Here is an 18,476-nt window from a genome sequence, read left to right on the forward strand (position 1 = left end):
AATGACTTGAGCAAATAGTCATGGACTCAACCAGAGGGGAGGTGACCCTGATTTAATACTCAGTGGGCTACCAGAGACTTAGGACAACATGTGCTTGAACTAGTTGTCAACAGTGACTGCAGTGACATAAAATTTAATTTATACGTCTGGAAGAAACTGCCTGGGAAATCTCACACAATTACATTTGACTTTAGAAGAGGGAACTTCTCTAAAATAAGGAACCTGGTAAAAAGGAAGTTAAACGGAACAGGAGGGTTAAATCTCTGGAAAAAGCTTGGGGGTTACTCAAGTCCTCAGTACTAAAGGTTCAGATTAAATACCACAGGTCAGGAAAGGTAGCATAAAGTCTAAGAGGTCACCCCATGGCTAATGGGTAAGGTGAAGGAAGTTATTAGAGGGGAAATTTAGAGGATTCCTTCAACAACTGGAAGGATTACTCAGTTCAGTTCAGTTACCTTTATTAGGCATAAGTTAAATTAGGGTTCAAAAAAATGCACATTGAACAATATATACAAAATGACTAATTGTTGGGTACAATTAAGGCTAAAAACGACACTACATCATTAGTGCATTGAGGACAACAGTCATTCAGGAGCAACCGGAACTTAGCTTTATCAGAAAGTACAAAACTCAAGTTTATATGTAGTTCAATATCTCCAGAGTTGAAAGTGATGAATACGATAGAGAAGTATGTGTTCCATCATTTCAGTTTGGTATTGGGAGCATTGGCAGTGCCTCTCTTGAAATGGAATGCAGCAGTATCTTCTACATGTGACCGCTGAAGGGAATAAATTGACACCAGCCCACATAAAGGCACGTCTTAAGGAGAGAATAAGATCTTATTGAAATAGGCATAAATCCACATAGTAAGATCCCGTGAATCATTGGTGAGCAAGGTCTTCCAGGTAGCGATACCATTGTTCATTTTTCTGTATCAAGGACTCTTTGTTTTATAGTTTGGAGAATCTGGATCTTGTTTAGATTGGTAAAGAAATCCAGGGGAGAAATCTACAATCTTAATGTGGTTGAGTACCAATAAGTCCCAACTGGAGTGGAGTGGCAAGAGTCTGCTAACACAACAAGCTTACTCAAGGTTTACTCCAACAAGGCTAATAAAAAGCCAACAAAGGAAATGCAAACAATTAGAAATGCAAAAAGGGATTTTGAAGGACGTATCACTAAGCACGTTGACACCAGCAATAAGAAATTCATTAGGAGCAGGAAACCAGCTAAGGGAGCTGTTCAACTATTGGATGATGATGGGAGTAAAAGAGGATAAAGCGCTTGCTGAGAAACTAAAGAAATTCTTCTCATCTGTCTTCATTGCTGAAGATATAGGGCAGATACCTTTTCCTGAACAGATGTTTCGGGGAGGCGAGAATGAGGAGCTGGGGCTAACTGTGGTAAAGGCAGGAAGTTCTAGGATGTATAGCCAAACTGCAGGGGGACCAGTCAGTATTCATCCTAGAGTTCTTCAAGAATTCAAATGGGAAAATGGATTAATTTCTGACAATGATACACAACAAGTCCCTAAGATCACCCTCTGTACCAGAGGACTGGAGCATGGCCAACATAACACCCATTTATAAAAAAAAAGGTTCCAGAAGGAATCAGGGAATTACAGGCCAATTAGCTTAACACCTGTTACAGATAAATAGATGGAAAGCATTATTAAAGATAGAATTGTCAAGCATTTGGCTTCTGCAAAAATAAGTCCTGACTCAGTAACATTTTAGTTCTTTGAAAGTGTCAGTAAGCATGTGGACAGAAATGAGCTTGTGGACGTTGTGTATTTGGATTTCTGGAAGGCTTTGGACAAAGTCCCCCACCAAAGATTGCTAAGAAAACTTCATAGTCATGGGATAAAGGATAAGTCCTCTTAAGGATTAAGAGCTGACTCAAAAATTGGAAGCAGAGAGTAGGAGTGAATGGTCTGTTCTCACAACTGAGGGAAGTGAGCAGTGCGGTTTCTCAAGGATGTGTTGGGATCAGTGCTTTTCAACAGGAGCTGGGGATGAACATTGAGGTGGCCAAGTTTGCAGATGTTATCAAATTATTTTGGGTGGTTAAAACAAAAACAGATTGATTAGTGCTCCAAAAAATATCTCTCCAGACTGGAGGCATGGGCAAATGAGATTCAATGGGAGCAAATGCAAAGTGATATATTGGGGCAAAAAAATCCCAACTTCACATATACACAAATGGGATCTGTACTGGGTGTGAAAGACCAAGAAAGGAATCTTGGGGTAGTAGTAGACCCTGGTTCAAATCTGCACTCTGTCATGGAACTTGGTGGGTTATCTTGGGCCAGTCACATTTTCTCAGCCTAACTTCTCTCACAGGGCCACTGTGAAAATAAAATAAAGGAAAGGAAGGTAATGTAAGTCATTTGGATTCCCACTTTGGAACAAATAAATGTACTCTTGTGACATGTGCCTTGTGCCATGTAGCTGATCCCAAATGAGTTGAAGAAAGTCACTACAAACCCAATGAAGTGTGTTTCTGCATGTTTTGGGGGAGGGGGCAGGAGGAGAGTTGTCTTATACTGCTTTGCTTTATTCCAATTTCTAGACACATTTTTGTGCCTTTAGTTTTTATTTCTTTTTTGGGTTGTCCCCTCCCCCCCATTCTTTCTGGTTCTTTTGGGACCACTTTCGCCCCAACATTTTTCTGGAAGCTGATTTTGAGTTAGATTTTTCCTCATGTGTAATGTTTGTTGGTTTTCTTTTTCCCATCCACTTCTACCCACCTCCAGCTCACTGTTCAACAATTGGATGGTCATAGTCAAACTACTCTCCCCTTCCTCCCACGAGCAATTTTCTTTTTTAAAAAAAAGTGGCACTAAAATATTGATATACTGATGGAGTGTTGGAAAAATAGCCTGAGGAGATTCTCTGAATCCCCAGCTTTTTCTTTTTAAGAAGTCTCAATCTCCTTTCTGTGTGGATATCTAAGGAAAAAGGCGTATCTCCATGAGGGAAAGGACTAGAGACTTTTTTTAAAAAATGAAAACCAGAAATTCAGAGAACCTAAGGCTACAGCAATGTTCTAGCAATATATCAATGTTTTAATGCCTTTTTTAAATAGGGGTGCTATGACACCACTGAACACACCAGCACCTTGAAAATCCTCATTATTGAAGGCATGCGTGGAAGAAAATAAATTAACTCCACAACTGTTTTTAAAAAGTATAAGGAGGAGAGATGTGCAGGACGATTGTACCCAAACAGATTCCAATGCTTGCGGATGAACTCCCAGGAATATCAGAAGTTGAGCGTGCAGGAAAGTTGATAGACAGCAGAAAGAACATAATTTATCGTGGCAGTGGAGGGAGGAGAGATCAAGGTCCAAATATGACAGGACATGCCAGAATAAAGCCAGGCTTAGGTAATAATCTTCCCAACACAGGAAGACACAACGAAGATTGATTTCCCAAGCTCAGGAGTTGTCAGCTCCTACAGAGAAACAGAGCTGTTCAGAGAACTGACAAGCAGGCTCTCTCTTGGCTACCGGCCATAAACAGAGGAGAGAGTGTGAAAAACAGGGCACGACTCTTGCAATATGGATTTCTTTAGAGCGGTGCGGCATGCACGATGCCCCCTACATTTTCCTTTCCCAATAAATCACACAAATTAAGAACCTGTGCATATTATTTACTTAGCCTGTGTAACTTACTCTATGTCTGCTAGCCAGTGTAGAAAGAGACAAGAAACACACCCTTAAAACACAGCATGAAAGTTAAATTTCTTAGGATGCCTACTAGATCCTTGATCTGCGTTATGATTTCCGACATGTTATACCACCATGGCTGTGAACAATGCGCACAGCTCTGCCTAATGCTGGCAAAGAAAGATGAGCTGCCAAAATGGAAGGAGAATCTTTTCTTTTTCTCTGCTCCGTTCCTACCAGCAACAGTTAGGCAAGTTTACCGACTCAAATATTTATGCATTCTCACCAAGCCTTTGGACCTTGATTTTCAGAGTAGCTGATGAACTGATACCAAATGGTTGTACTGAAACTGAAATATGATTTACTACACCATACTTAAATGTAAACCCTAAATAGACAACATGCTTCACAGATGAACATACACAGAGTTCCATTCCCCATATATGTTCGTGAAAATATGCACACTTATTCCAGTGGGATTTATTTCTAAATAACCACGCATAAAATGTTGCTGCTGAATACACTGCATATGCAACTATGAGTGATGGACAGGTTTGTTACATACTCAAGAGTCTGGAATTTGCAAGCCTGTACTCAGCTGATGTATGTGTACACACTGTAGATATTCCAAATCTATGGACCATGAGCAAACATTTTAAAAGTTGGAAACCAAGCTGGATTTTAAAGGGTAAGCACAACCTATTTAAAACTAAATTCTCTGTAAACAAGATTACTAAGGCTGTCTTTACTACTTACTCTCAACAATTTACTTTAGAAGTTAACTAACTTCAACAAGGTTTATTACACTTTTTGTAACACTACTAACCTCATGGAATGATGCCCTTTCAATGCTAACACAAGGTCATAGAAGTCTCAGGCATAAGAATTCTCTGAAGGTGAACTGCTGATGTACTGGACAGCATTTAATATAATCTGGTCCACTGTTTTTTTTGCACAGGCTTTTGATTAAGAACCCCAGGATCAAACATGGAAGAAGACATTTTAAAAGACTGTATCCCCTCCCTGAAATGTGACAGACATTTGATTGTCAGAATGACCTGGAATCCAACCCACCCATATCTGCTTAGGAAGTTGCATCTTCATCTATGGTGCCCAGAATCAGACGACGGCTGGGCTTTGGCGTCACCTCCAAGAAATGTCCGTCTCCATTGCAGTCTGGTGAAAGTTCTCGGGGCTCAGCTACGCAGCTTGTTCCCATCTCTTGGAAAGAGCCGTCACTTCCACGAGGCGATCCTTCAGGCTGTTCGGTAAGCCGAACGGCAGCTTGCATTTGTTTTCCTAATTCTTCTATCAGTTTCCCAGGAACAGATGTAGATTGCAAAGCAGCCTTTGATTTTTCATTACTAACATCTAACGTCAAAGCGTCCGTGTCTCGCCTTAATCCATTACTGCCAATAAGTGGGGCTGTCCTCTCCTCTCCAAGCCTGCTTTGTAAAGGATTTATTTCCCCATCTTCACTGTCTGAGGACTCTTGTTCCTCGGAATCGGAGCCTTCTGTCTCGTATGATGAAGTGCTGCTTGAGTCTTCAGAGTCACCCGCTTCTCTTTTGGAGGGAGGCGGCAGCTGCTGCTGCCTGGAAATGTCTGCGCCAGAAGCTTTTAACTCCTTTTCTTCCTCCTGTACAAGCAGCGCTGCTGTTTCCAGCTCGTCTAATTCAAAACCTAATTTGGCCTTGCTCAGCTCTGCTTTCTGCACACATTCAGCAAGGGCTGCCAATTTCTTTGACCTTAAAAAAAAAGCAGAGGGAAAGAGAGAGAAATGAGATGACATTTTACAATATTCTCTATTTGACAAGGCTGAGGCAATCTCAAGGACAGTTACAGCCATCGGATTCAAGACGATGGAAATAAAATGAAATGATGACAGAAATCCTGTTATTGGGATTACACAAAGTTTCCTGAATATTCACAACTGGACTCTGTGTTCCCACAAGTTCTCAGCAACTGCCCAATATTATTGTGTGAAGACATCTAATCTGAAATTTTGAATAGACTATCTTCTCCAAGCCATCCAAATAGCACAAGATCGTACTAATGTAGGTACAGGGAATGAATCTGGTTTCTCTTGACTGATCCAGCTCCACTAGTTTGAAGGAAAATTCAGACAACAGTAACTTCAGTGAACAGTTTCAGCTCATTTTTTTAAAGATTGCAAATCATGTAATTGGAATGTCTCATGGTTAGACAACAAGGCCAGTCTTAAACAGGCCTATTCTACTATTCTACTAACAGGCCTATTAAACAGGCCAAATTCTACTCAGGTCTATTCAACAGGGTTTGTTTTTCGGAACGTGTTCTCAGGAATGTACTGGATGTGAGGGTTATAAATTGGTTGGTGACTTTCTTTTAGAAGCAGAGATCAGTAGGTCATTCTTTGAAAAGAGAAATAAGAGTGTTACTCTACCACCTTCTGGTTAACTTCTAACATCATGTAATGCTTGCACTGCAAAGTCTACTGAATGAAAAAAGAGCATTTGGACTAATATATGAAAGACGTTCACTTGGCTACCCAAACTAATCAAACTGAGAAGCTACATCCCACCGGAGTTCCAGCACAAAGTCGGCTTAATAAAAAAGAACGAACTTTATTGAACTATGTTGCCCTAGCTACAGGGTGCTGGAACTGAGGATTCTTGTCCTCAGTTCCAGTATTTATTCTATTTACAAAAACAGGCAGCAACCAATCAACTTTTCCCCTCCCCCCAGCTCCTGGCCTCTCATTGGTTCTGAAGCTCCAGTGGGATGTAGCTTCTCAGTTTGTTTTCCCGCTCTTTTTGGAAAAAGGTGGGAGCCGGTGCATGCTGGGAGTTGCAGTCTTGACACTACCATGTCATTAGTGACAGCACAGGGTAACTTTCCAATTCTATGATTGGAGATCAAACACTTTTTATGCAAAGAAGTCATCAAAAGGTGGACAAAAATAACAGTGTGAGATTCATTCCAGGAAAAGAATTGCTTACAAATGAAGCAGCAAAAAAAAAAAGTCACCAAGTCTATTTTATTGAACTGACCAACATGAGGTTTCCCACCAATGTAACCATCATAAGCAAAATATGATTCAGCAGGCACAGCTACATCTTGTCCCCAGTTATGGGACAGATAGTTCAAGAGAGCTAATAGTCTGTATATATTTTGCCTGATGTTCCTTGCATCTCTTCAAATGAGTGCCCCTTATTCTGGAACATTAATCAACAGATACATACTTTATGCTACCACAGAAGAAAAAGGGATGTTCCTCCAGGGTTCAAAATATCCTTATTTCTGCAAGACTGATCTTCCAGCAACTATACTTTAGTAAAATATCAATTTTCTGTACTTAAAAGCTGGACATTGTGTATTCCAGTATTAAAGTCAATGGGTTTAAACCCAATACCTGTTACAGTTCAGTGGGGATATATGCTGTAAAATCAAGAAACAAGGGCTGTCAGTGGCGTAGGAGGTTAAGAGCTCGTGTATCTAATCTGGAGGAACCGGGTTTGATTCCCAGCTCTGCCGCCTGAGCTGTGGAGGCTTATCTGGGGAGTTCAGATTAGCCTGTGCACTCCCACACCCGCCAGCTGGGTGACCTTGGGCTTGTCACAGCTTCTCAGAGCTCTCTCAACCCCACCTACCTCACAGGGTGTTTGTTGTGAGGGGGGAAGGGCAAGGAGATTGTAAACCCCTTTGAGTCTCCTACAGGAGAGAAAGGGGGGATATAAATCCAAACTCTTCGTCTTCTTCTCAGTTTACCACACTCACAAGACAGAGACATAACTTGCAGTGATGAAAGCCATTGTTCTGAGGGTAAAATGCAAGAGCGAAGAGAACAATGTTGTAAGTTGCTTTGGGCCCCCATCAATGATGGAAGAAGGGTACAAACATCCAAATAAATAAGTCATCCGCTACAGTCATCCCTGGCTCAAAGCAGCTTTACCACATTTCAGACAGTGATGTGCACCTGACCTGGTAGTACGAATCCTTTAACTTGAAGTATTAGGGCCTGAGTTTGGGACCTTACATGTACGCTCCCCACACTGAGCTGCAGCCCTTCACCTGATATTCTTATAATTGGGGTTGAGCTAAAACATTCTCCTGGAACATGTTGTGGGCCATGGCGATGCCTTCTGGAATGCAGGCAATTTGGAAAGGGGTGAGAAAGCCTGAGAAAAGCCATTCAGTTGCCCCCATCCTTTCAGTATGCCTTTAAATAAAATTCCTCCAGGAGATTAAAAAATGCACAGTGTGCTACACTGAGTAATTACCCCCTGTGGGGACTAAAATATAAAGATCTTGAAAACCATTCAGCTGAGAGAACAGGCACTTTTAACTTTCGCCTCGCAGGAGTCATGTATTACATTATCAGCTGCTCGCTCTGGTGTCACTGTGTCATGCCTCGCAGGTTAGCAGGGTTTGGCAGAGGAAATGAAACCCAGTCAGTTACAGCAGGATTTATAGCAGACCTGCTGTTGCAGGAAGTGGTGAAAAGTTGATTGATAGCCTGAGACAAAACTCTACGGCAAAAAAAGAAAAAAAAGGGGGGGAAAGGATGTATGTCTGCTGTTTATACCTGGTTTCCCTTTTCTTTTTCCTCCCTCCCACATGCTTTGTGAAACTGAAGCTTTTTTGTTCTCTTCCTTTTAATAAAAAAAACGTACAGTAGAGGTTTCTGGTAAAGAATACACTGGATCTTCAAAACTTGCAGGCGTTTTTCCACTCTCTGTGGCCACTGTTGTAGACTGTAGGATAGTTGTCTTGCTAACTGACCCAGGGTACTTTTTTTTTAAAAAAAAAAAAGACATTCTTAATTTGAAGGGTTAAACAGGTAAAGTATTAATTACATAACTTCTTTTCAACCCCTGCATGCCCACGTATTGATAGGTCTGTTCACAGAAGAGTACATGGGTCACAAATGGATTGATCCATGATAAAATGGAATGGAGATTGGAATGGAAATTTTATTTATATACTGCCCTGAAAGGCTCATATATACCTACATACACTTTAAAGGTGCAAAACAGAGCATGTGAAGAAGCCCCATTAGAATAAGGATACAGTTATGTTCGTTGACAATTTTAAAATTGACATAAAGATCAGGTGCAAATTGTCAAAGGCTTTCACGGCCAGAATCACTGGGGTGCTGTGTGGTTTCCGGGCTGTATGGCCATGTTCTAGCAGCATTCTCTTCTGACATTTCGCCTGCATCTGTGGCTGGCATCTTCAGAGGATCTGATAGTAGGAAAGGAAAGTAAGTGGAGTATATATACCTATGAGTAAAGGTCAATAGGTGAGGGCATCTGAATAGGAGTGGCCTGGCAAGTGAATAACAATGAAGTGTAGCATACACCTTTACTAACAGGTAAATATACTCCACTTGCTTTGCTTTCCTACTATCAGATCCTCTGAAGATGCCAGCCACAGATGCAGGCGAAACGTCAGGAGAGAATGCTGCTAGAACACAGCCATACAGCCCGGAAACCACACAGCACCCCAGGTGCAAATTCTTTCTAAAAAATTTTTTGGGAAAAATAATTATATACTTATCAGACTCAATGTGCAATCCCTACGTCAATGCTACTTCAAAACTTATCAATACAACGCAACTCGAATAGCTGCTGTACTACAGGGCTCCGAGAAAATACCTTGCAACAATGTTCACATGATCTTTTCTTAGTGTTAACGTCGTACAGGAAAGTTCTCTTATATAAGGATGGGAAGGTACAAACTCCAACGTGCTCACGGAAACAGACACCCGCAGCTTTCAGAAGACAAGCAGCTATGCTATCAGAATGAGTATTACATATGTTTGGCTATCGGCCAGATCAGCAAAATTCAGAGCTCCAGAAGCGTTAGAGCAGCTCACGGGTCTGGCTGGAAGCCAAGGCACAAGCATTCATTCAAACAAGATGCTTGCGTGCGTTTTCAAAGATGGGGAAGTCATCGTTTGGGTTCAAACTGTGCTGCGGGACGGAGCCCTGAGACAGCAACAAAAGCAGAGTATATCATAAAAGTCTGCCTAGAAAAAGCTAGTATGTCAAATTATTCTAGTGTCCCCCTTTTACCCTAAGGAGAATAAGCAAAGCGGTTGCTGCAGAGGCAACACAAGCCGACAGCAAAGCTGCTAGAACGAACAGTCTAACAAAGGCAGTTATGTTGTCAAGAATTGCTCGTGGTTTGTAATCCCCAGAAAGAAGAAGCTTCCTTAGAAAAAGCTTCTTGAGGTTGAGAGAGCACACCTTCCCGCAAATGCACTCCCCAGGCTCACAGTGCAACACCTAAGAAAAGTAACGCTCGCACTGCATTGTCAACATGGGAAATGTATTTTGTGCCTCCCATCTTAAGCTTTGTGGAATACAGCAACCTACTATGGCAGCAAATACATTCACTCCCTTGCAGGCAAACCTCCAGCAGCTTTAGTACTGTACCTTTTTTGGAGGGGGGAAAACCCCACTCTGAAGACGCCAGCCACAGGCGAGGGTGAAATGTTAGCAGCAAAAACTACCAGGCTGCAGCCACACAGCCAGCTGTAAAAGGCTTCGACAATACATTCCTTTCATTTTTTTTCCCCCAAAATGTTTCGTGTAACCCATCTTGCCTGCACCAGCACCTGCTCTATTTCCCCTCTCCATTGGATTTTCCAAGCTCCTTCTGGAAAAATCTTTTCTGTGATACTAATACCCAGGATTTTTTATTGACTTCCCTGGGCAGTGAATTTTCTCTATCCCACTGAATCAGTCTGGTTGTACTCCTCAACTCAATGGTTCTCTCTCTCCTGATGATTTATTTCTGTACTCTCTCTGTGCATGGGAGTACCTCAGAAATCAAACTCGTTCCAGAAACATACATTTTTGGTGGCAGGCAAACAAAATTGCAGCATGAAAAGGCTTTACTTGTACTTCATTGGCCATTAAAAGAATACTGCCGAATTCTTTTTAGAAGAAGAAGAAGAAGAAGAAGAAGAAGAAGAAGAAGAAGAAGAAGAAGAAGAAGAAGAAGAAGAAGAAGAAGAAGAAGAAGAAGAAGAGGAGGAGGAAGAAGAGGAAGAAGAGGAGGAAGAAGAGGAAGAAGAGGAAGAAGAGGAAGAAGAGGAAGAAGAAGAAGAAGAAGAAGAAGAAGAAGAAGAAGAAGAAGAAGAAGAAGAAGAAGAAGAAGAAGAAGTGGATTTATATCCCCCTTTCTCTCCTATAGGAGACTCAAAGGGGCTTACAAACTCCTTGCCCTTCCCCCCTCACAATAAACACCCTGTGAGGTAGATGGGGCTCAGACTAGCCCAAGGACACCCAGCTGGCGCATGTTGGAATGTACAGGCTAATCTGAATTCCCCAGATAAGTCTCCACAGCTCAGGCAGCAGAGCAGGTAATCAAACCCAGTTCCTCCAGATTAGAGTACACCTGCTCTTAACCACTGTGCTACTGCTGCTCTTGAAAACTCTACAGGGTTTCTGTAAGTTGGCTGTGACTTGAGGGCACTTTCCTCCACCACGATTGTAACATCCCATCTTTCAAAAAGTGCCTTAAGTTTCATCAAATCTTCCCTTACTTTTTTTGGACCGGTCAATTTGTTATGGGAGCAGTCTAAAAGCTCTGACTAGCCCACTCTCAGCATTTGTAAGCTAAGCAGGATCATCCATGGTTAGTACTTGGATGGGAGACCGTCAATACAGACGGTATAGCTATGGCAAACCACCTCTAGTCATAGCTATGGCAAACCACCTCTAGTCATTTCTTGCGTGGAATACCACATGGATGAGGTTCCCATGATTCTGTTGTGACCATTATTAGTAACAATGGAATAATGGGGGTCCCCAGCAGGAGGTCTAGAAATGATAAATTTTACTACTACTATTTTTTTAACTACTAGCTATTTTTTGCATCTCACCCCTTCTGGAGATTAATCATCAATGGGATCTCTTCCACCAGTGCTTTCTGTTAATTTACAAAATAATACTTTCCAAGATACTCAGGGAGATCCCAAGGAGGTAGAGCCCCTTATCTTGTCTGGGTTGTTTCAACTTTGGTCACATGCATAGGGGGCAGCCAGTTTAATATTAGATATAGCAGTAGCACAGCTTAGATGCTAAATCTTCCTGCTTAATATCTCAGCCAATAGTAGAAAAACCACAATACTTTTGCAAAATTCTAAAAAAGGGCAAACTTACCTGGATCAAACACACAAGACCTCCTGTATTTTTGCCAAAGAACTTAACAGTCCTCTAACTGGGCTAGTATATTCCCAGAAGACCAATAATACCGGCAGGTTTTTTAAAGCTAAACAACATATTACAAAACACACACACACATGTTGCCATACCAAACAGCAGTCCTATATAGAATTCCCAGTTCCTCTTTGCAATACCACATCTCAGCTGTAGCATACTTGTAGGACATGGCATCCAGGGGCAAGAACTAATTGCACGCCCCTCCCACAATTGCACCCTCTCTCAAAATTGTAGCCCCCAAATTGAGACAGGCCAGCGGGGTGGGGAAGCAGTCAAATGAGGCCCCAAGTGACCCAGGTGAGTGGTGCCTGGGTCTCAAGACCCCTGATGCCCCCCCCCCAGTACACCATTGCATCTCAGGATTACATCATGTGTGCTGATGCCATGACATTTCTTACTGCACTTTATGTCACCAGCTTTATTTGACGGGTGCCAGAAAAGATACAATATAATGACGTTTAATCCAATCCAGACATTACTGGGCTTCCCCTCGCATATAAAATAGGCAATCTTCTGCATCACACTAAATAAGCAAAATGTAACAAAGACATCATAAGCATCCAACATTCTGCAAATCTACCCCTCTCCACAAGAGAAAACAATGAAACTGAACTATAATGGGGGGGGGGGGGGATAGCTAGTTAAGTTACAAAGAAGTTAGAAAGAATCAACTCGTCTTTTTTCCCACCCCTGACACCCAAGATCCTTTGTGAGCTGGAAGCTCGAGGAACAAATCCTGCAATCTTCTATATGCAAAGGGAGTACTTAGAGAGCTACAGGCCTTCCCCTGGGGCTATTTGAGGACTTGGGAGACCTGTTCAACAGGATTACTGTTGGCTTTTCTATCTTTTAAAAAAGAAAATAACACAACTGCATAGTGTAGTAAACCAAGCATCAGGAATCTACCTGCCAACACAACAGCAAAGCTTATTAACCATACAGATCTATGCCAATGGAAACAAGCCAAGTCGAACTGCAGGAGGACAGCAGAGGCAGCTTTCCGAGAGGGACTCTAAGGGGAGGGAGGCATTGCTCGATAATTTTAACAAGTGAAAGAATAGCAAAAAAACATGGAGTGTGGGTGCAGCCCCGGGCAGTTAACCAGGCAACAAAAGAAAAGAAAAGAAAAAAGATAGACTCCATTCTGCATAAAGATGATAATTAGGTCAGTTGAGAAAGTGGTGTGCTTCCACATTAGAATACAGTCCCAAACAAATGTGAGAGTTATCATTCATTTTCATGCACAGCCTTTGTCAAAACCATTATTTTGTGCATTGTTGAACACGGTTCTTTGATAGAAGAGCATTTGTGCCAAAATGTATTTTTTACTTTTAAACAGGGCCCAGGCGGAGCATTCTACAACAAAGAGGGTCTGACATGCTTTGTTCTGTGACAGAGGAATACACTATCTATTGTCATCTTTATGTAGAACAGAGTATAGTATGAAGGGAAGTAGAGGAGCACAGGGACCTGGCAACCTACTCTGAAGTTTTAAAGCTGTTCCGATAAGCATTAATTCAGGAAGATTAAAGCCACTCATTTTAATTATCCCATATGATTAACTGAGTCCCACAATTACAGTAAGGTGTGCTCATACAGTAAGTACATTTATAGTAATGATAGTTTATTATTATGCCAAGAGTGATCTTACATAAACAAGCATAATAAGACTTTTTCAAAATGTTGCTCATGGTAATTATCAGTTGTCGTGGTGCCAACTGCTCAAGGAAAATGTTTAATTGCAAGCTAAATTGATCGTATGCATGTTTTTATTTAACATACAGCTTCGGGGAACAGACAAAGCGACGGAGGTAGCGACCTGGAAATTGCCCACCCACCTGGAGTGACAATTCAGAGACAAAGCTGCATTACTACTGCAAGGCTAATAGCGTCCCCCTCACTTCCTTGAATTTAACCTCCTAATTCTGTCAAAACAGGTCTTAAGCTTCCACTGTTTTCATAAAGGATTTTGATAACTGGCAGATGAAAAGGGGGTAGAGAATTTACATGCTTCCTTCTTTGTCTCAAGGAACTCCAGTAAAGCTCAAGTAGAGAAGCAGAGCTGGGTTTGATGTTAAACATTTGACTGCATAAGAGCGCATCAGATTGATTCCTGTAGAGAACAGCACATGCAAGGAACGTCAAAAAGGTATGTGAATATGACATTTATCACATGGATTTCTCCATGAAGAAAAGGAAACCTGGGGGAACCGACTCATATTCTATACAACGTGTACATTCCTTTGAGATGAAGGCTCAGAGTTGTTCTTCCCCCCCACTCAAATTTAAGAAAACTTTGAAAATCACAGTATTTCAATAGCAAAGATTGTCCATGGGGTTTTAGGAATGAGAAATGGATCGACCATCATGCCAAGCAGACACACACCCACTTCCTTCCATTCCTTCCATCATATCAACCTCTATGGTAGAAAGTGTCATTGGATCACAGTGGGCTTGTGGCAACCATGTGGGATTTTCGAGGCAAGTATTTGCCATTGCCTGCCTCTGTGTAGCAGCCTTAACTTCTGGCTGATCCTGCTTGGCTTCCAAGATCTGACAAGATTAGCCAAGATCTGACAAGGTCAGAGCATACCAATTTCTATAAAACAATATTTATGTTAATAAGTTAAATGTAATTTATTTGGTTAAATCCAGATTGTCACAAAACACTGTCCCTCAGAAGTGCACAAAAAGGTTTTTGTAAGGTTGTGTCATGTCATTTATTATATTGACGAACACAAACAAAAACTCAGACCTATTTATCGATATATAGATATATATCTAGTGATATAAGATAAGTTCCATCTCTATGAGGAACAGCAACAGAATACACATATTGATATTTGATATTCCTTCCTGTTACAGAACAAACTTGCCTCACATATTTATCACGTTAGGACAATTGGCAGCAGACCTTTTCACAATCCATTAGCCCCGTGATTCTCCTGAGCGAGCCTGCCAGAAATCTGAGATCCCTATATCAAAGGACTGTAGAAGATGCTATGTGAATCAGTATAGCATACTAGATTATCAGAAGGCTGATAAAGAACCAAAGAAGAAGCAACCACATTTGCAAAGGGGGAGGGTTACCTCTGAAGAATGCCAAATGGTAGAGTGTATCAGATCACCTTGGTCTTGCATACATATCTTGCAAAAATGTTACAGGCTTTTAGTGAGAACAAAGTGTTACAAGGCAAGCAACACTCAAAAGTTCAGAACTGGGGGTTACAATGGGCAGGTTAATTATTTACATCTAGAGGTGTACACAATTTTTTGTGTTCGGGTTAAACAGATTCAGAAAATTTCCACACACACACACCCCAAAAAATCCCAAAGGCAGTTTTTTTTAGGGTTTTCAAAATGTGGGGGGTTATTAAATCGGGATCCAAAAAATCCCACCTGCCTCTGAACACGACATGGACCTCAGAGGCAGGCAGCAGCACAGAGCATGTGGAGCCTGGAGGCAGCACATGGAATTGAATGCTGGGCTCAGGCTGGCCAGGTCCAGAATTGAATGCTACACATCACCTCCAAACTCCACGTGGAGCCTGGAGCCAGCACACAGAGTTGAATGTTGGGCTTGGCTAGCCAGTGAGAGGAGAGTGTCTTCTTTAAAAACAAATGGCAGCAAAGCCGAAGTGGCCTGAAAAATCCAGTTTTTGGGGGGGATCCACTTTTTCAGCTCCCTTATATTGCTGCCGTGGTGGTGGTGGTGGTGGTGGTGGTGGTGGTGGTGGTGGTGGTGACCATGAAAAATACTAATAAGAAATTTTGGGGGTTCTTTCGGTTCAGCTTTGTCAAATTGCACACCCCTATTTACAACCAACTAGACAGATTATTAAGCACAGACAATGAATGCAGGCAAAGAGAATAAATTCCCCTGGACTCTGTCGTGATTATAACAATCACGCTTGCCCAGTATTCCTGAGAGGGATGTGCCAGCCGATTTTATTCCTTCTCAGGCCTTGATGTTATTATCAACATCTCACTGTGTTATATGACACTAAAGCTGAGTGGGTCTGATCAGCCTGTGGCAATGTAACACAAACCTTTGCCTGCCCATTGGGCATATCTTGTTGACACTGAAAACCTGAAAGTTTCAAAGTGACAAAACATATTAAAATTCTACTTTAAAAATGGAACATTACAGGTGGCCAACGTTATTAATTGAATCCTCATTGTTTAATATTTTGTCGAAGATTTGAGGCCATCGTGCCTATAAGCGGCTGGACTATGACTGGGGAGACACACGTTCAAATCTTTTGTCACAAAGCTCACTGAGTGACTTTGGGCCAGTTGCACTGTCCTACTTTGCACTGTCCTACTTTGCACTGTCCTACAGTTGCACTGTCCTACCTTGACATTCTCCAGAGGCAAAGTTAACTAGAAGTCTGGAATAAATTGCAACTTTCTGTATCCAAATACAAAAAGCAATATGAGATGCCATCTGATAAGAATCACTTACTAATCAAGGGATGCCATTCCCTTCAGACTGAAATAGCAAGGCAATCAGAGAATTCTAGTCCCAGAAACAAATTATTAACATATCCCATGTATGTTAACATTATATTCTACGATCTTCTAACGCATCTCTAGCAGGGAAAAACAGCAGTATAGCGGCTGGACTATGACTGGGGAGACACACGTTCAAATCTTTTGTCACAAAGCTCACTGAGTGACTTTGGGCCAGTTGCACTGTCCTACTCTACAGGGTAGTTTGGAGAATAAAATGAAGGAGGGGCTAATCATGGACACTAAGGCAGAATGGAAGGCATTCTTTCTGGATTCATGTTTCTTTTCAGGAACTCTGTCCCCCTCCTCAACTGTGCTTTGCCCCATCACCCATCAGCGCAGGAGCACAGTCTGGTCTGGACGTCCGGTAGCCAATTGTGTGCAGAGGCTGGCCAGACAGCCAGACAGGCAAGGAAGTCTTTGGGAACATGGGAGCTTCCCCTGACAAGACGCACACACATCAAACAGTTGCTGGCCAGTCAGAAGGGTGCCAGGAAATCTTTGGGGGTGCAGGAAAAGATGTGTGTGCCCCACTGGCTGGCTATCAACTGTTTGTTGTGCACGCAGTTTGTTGTGGGAAGGGAGAGGCATTCTGTGGAACGTGATCTACGAGTAGCAAATCTTTGTCCGAATCGGGCAGAATTTATTTGGTAGTGGCTGTGTCCATAGAACTCAGTTGTAGCCCAGGTTTGCATCTGTTTCATTCATCCATGTTTGCATTCACTTCATTAAGTTCTTCGATGCATCTATACTTGCAATTTGTGTCTAGAACATATGAAGCTACCTTCCGCTGGGTCTGGGTCTTTGCATAGTACCTCAAGGCGTTAGTGGAGACTGAGGATAGCCTTACTATCCTCGTGCAAAAGGACTTGATTTTTAGTAAGATGGGGGGGCGGGGCACTCTGCCACACTATAGATTCCTTCAGTGTGGATTTGTAACTGTTAAAATCAGTGATTCACTGATAATCATTCTTTTTTTCTTTTTTTTCTTTGAACATCAGTACTTAACAACCATCACCCCATTAGTGCCTGCCTGTTAGCTCCACTGCAGTTTGCAAAACGTGTCATTAGCTTGATAATTCTGATTTTTAACTACAGGGTACAGAGTTCTGAAATCACCAGTTACAGCAACTGTACTACTTTGCAGGTATACAAAGGCTGCATTTCTGAATGCATACTTGGAGGTCTACTTGGAAGTAAGTCCCATTTTATTCACTGTGGCTTATTCCCAGCAGACAGTTATCAGATTACAGCCTTAGTAAGACTGACCCAGCCACAGAAGAAAGCCCACCACCTTCCTATTTATTTTAATAGGCAGGTGACTCCTTTGACTGTAGTCAATGGGAGTTTCGAGTGCTTTTGGTTTGCCTTGATTGAAGTTTCTAACTGACCAGGAAAAAGTAATGTCCAGTCACTTTACAGAGATTTAACTGAATGGGGGGGGGGGGGGGGGAACAGTGGAAGTTTTTCATGGTATTACTTTACATGTCACCGGAAGCATCACCTGCTGATTTTTTAAAGATCAAGCTGCTGTTAAAGGCAGAGGAGAAGACTGGACACTGGTTTTTCCTGATGATTTGGTAACCCTACATCAGAGCAACAAGTTTAAAATCAGAATCCTAAAGAGACTTTTTAAAAGTTGGGGACCACAGCATTAAAGGAAAGACACTTCTGTTTCCATAACAACAGAGGGGGGAATTTCTACTGATTCTCCCATTCCGTTCTGTATTCGATATATTAAAAAAAATTCTAAATGTAGAACTCTGGCTTGCATGTTGGGTTTTCATTTGGCAACAGTTACATTCACCTTCACTCACTGAAATTTGTGAAATCAAACAGGTGGAACAGAGCAAGTGTGGCGATGCAGATCTGATTTAAGTATTTGATGCTAAACAGATTATGAGTTGCATAAAAGGCCACTAGCTTATAGCAATCATACTGTGATAAAGGTAAGGCTGAGAATGCCAGAGAAGGGATTCACACCTCTAGGTCTCTTAGGTTCAGTACTATAGCTACATACTTGCTGGACCAGAAGAACATTTGTTACCAGGTTTTCTGATCCAGTGTCTCTGGGTGTAG

The 18,476-nt window shown here is 41.8% G+C and overlaps 1 protein-coding gene across 1 annotated transcript in view; it reads right to left on the reverse strand.

The window, feature by feature from the left end:
* Positions 1-441: 441 nt before the first annotated feature.
* SHQ1 (SHQ1, H/ACA ribonucleoprotein assembly factor) overlaps positions 442-18,476 on the reverse strand; it is a 65,577-nt gene continuing 47,542 nt past the window's right edge. Inside the window, exon 10 of the mRNA XM_048487325.1 lies at positions 442-5,417. Coding sequence (XP_048343282.1) covers positions 4,754-5,417 — 664 coding nt within the window. The 3' untranslated portion in view covers positions 442-4,753. The remainder of the gene's footprint in view (positions 5,418-18,476) is intronic.

Source organism: Sphaerodactylus townsendi, linkage group LG03 (assembly GCF_021028975.2).
Source record: "Sphaerodactylus townsendi isolate TG3544 linkage group LG03, MPM_Stown_v2.3, whole genome shotgun sequence".
NCBI classification, from domain to species: domain Eukaryota; kingdom Metazoa; phylum Chordata; class Lepidosauria; order Squamata; family Sphaerodactylidae; genus Sphaerodactylus; species Sphaerodactylus townsendi.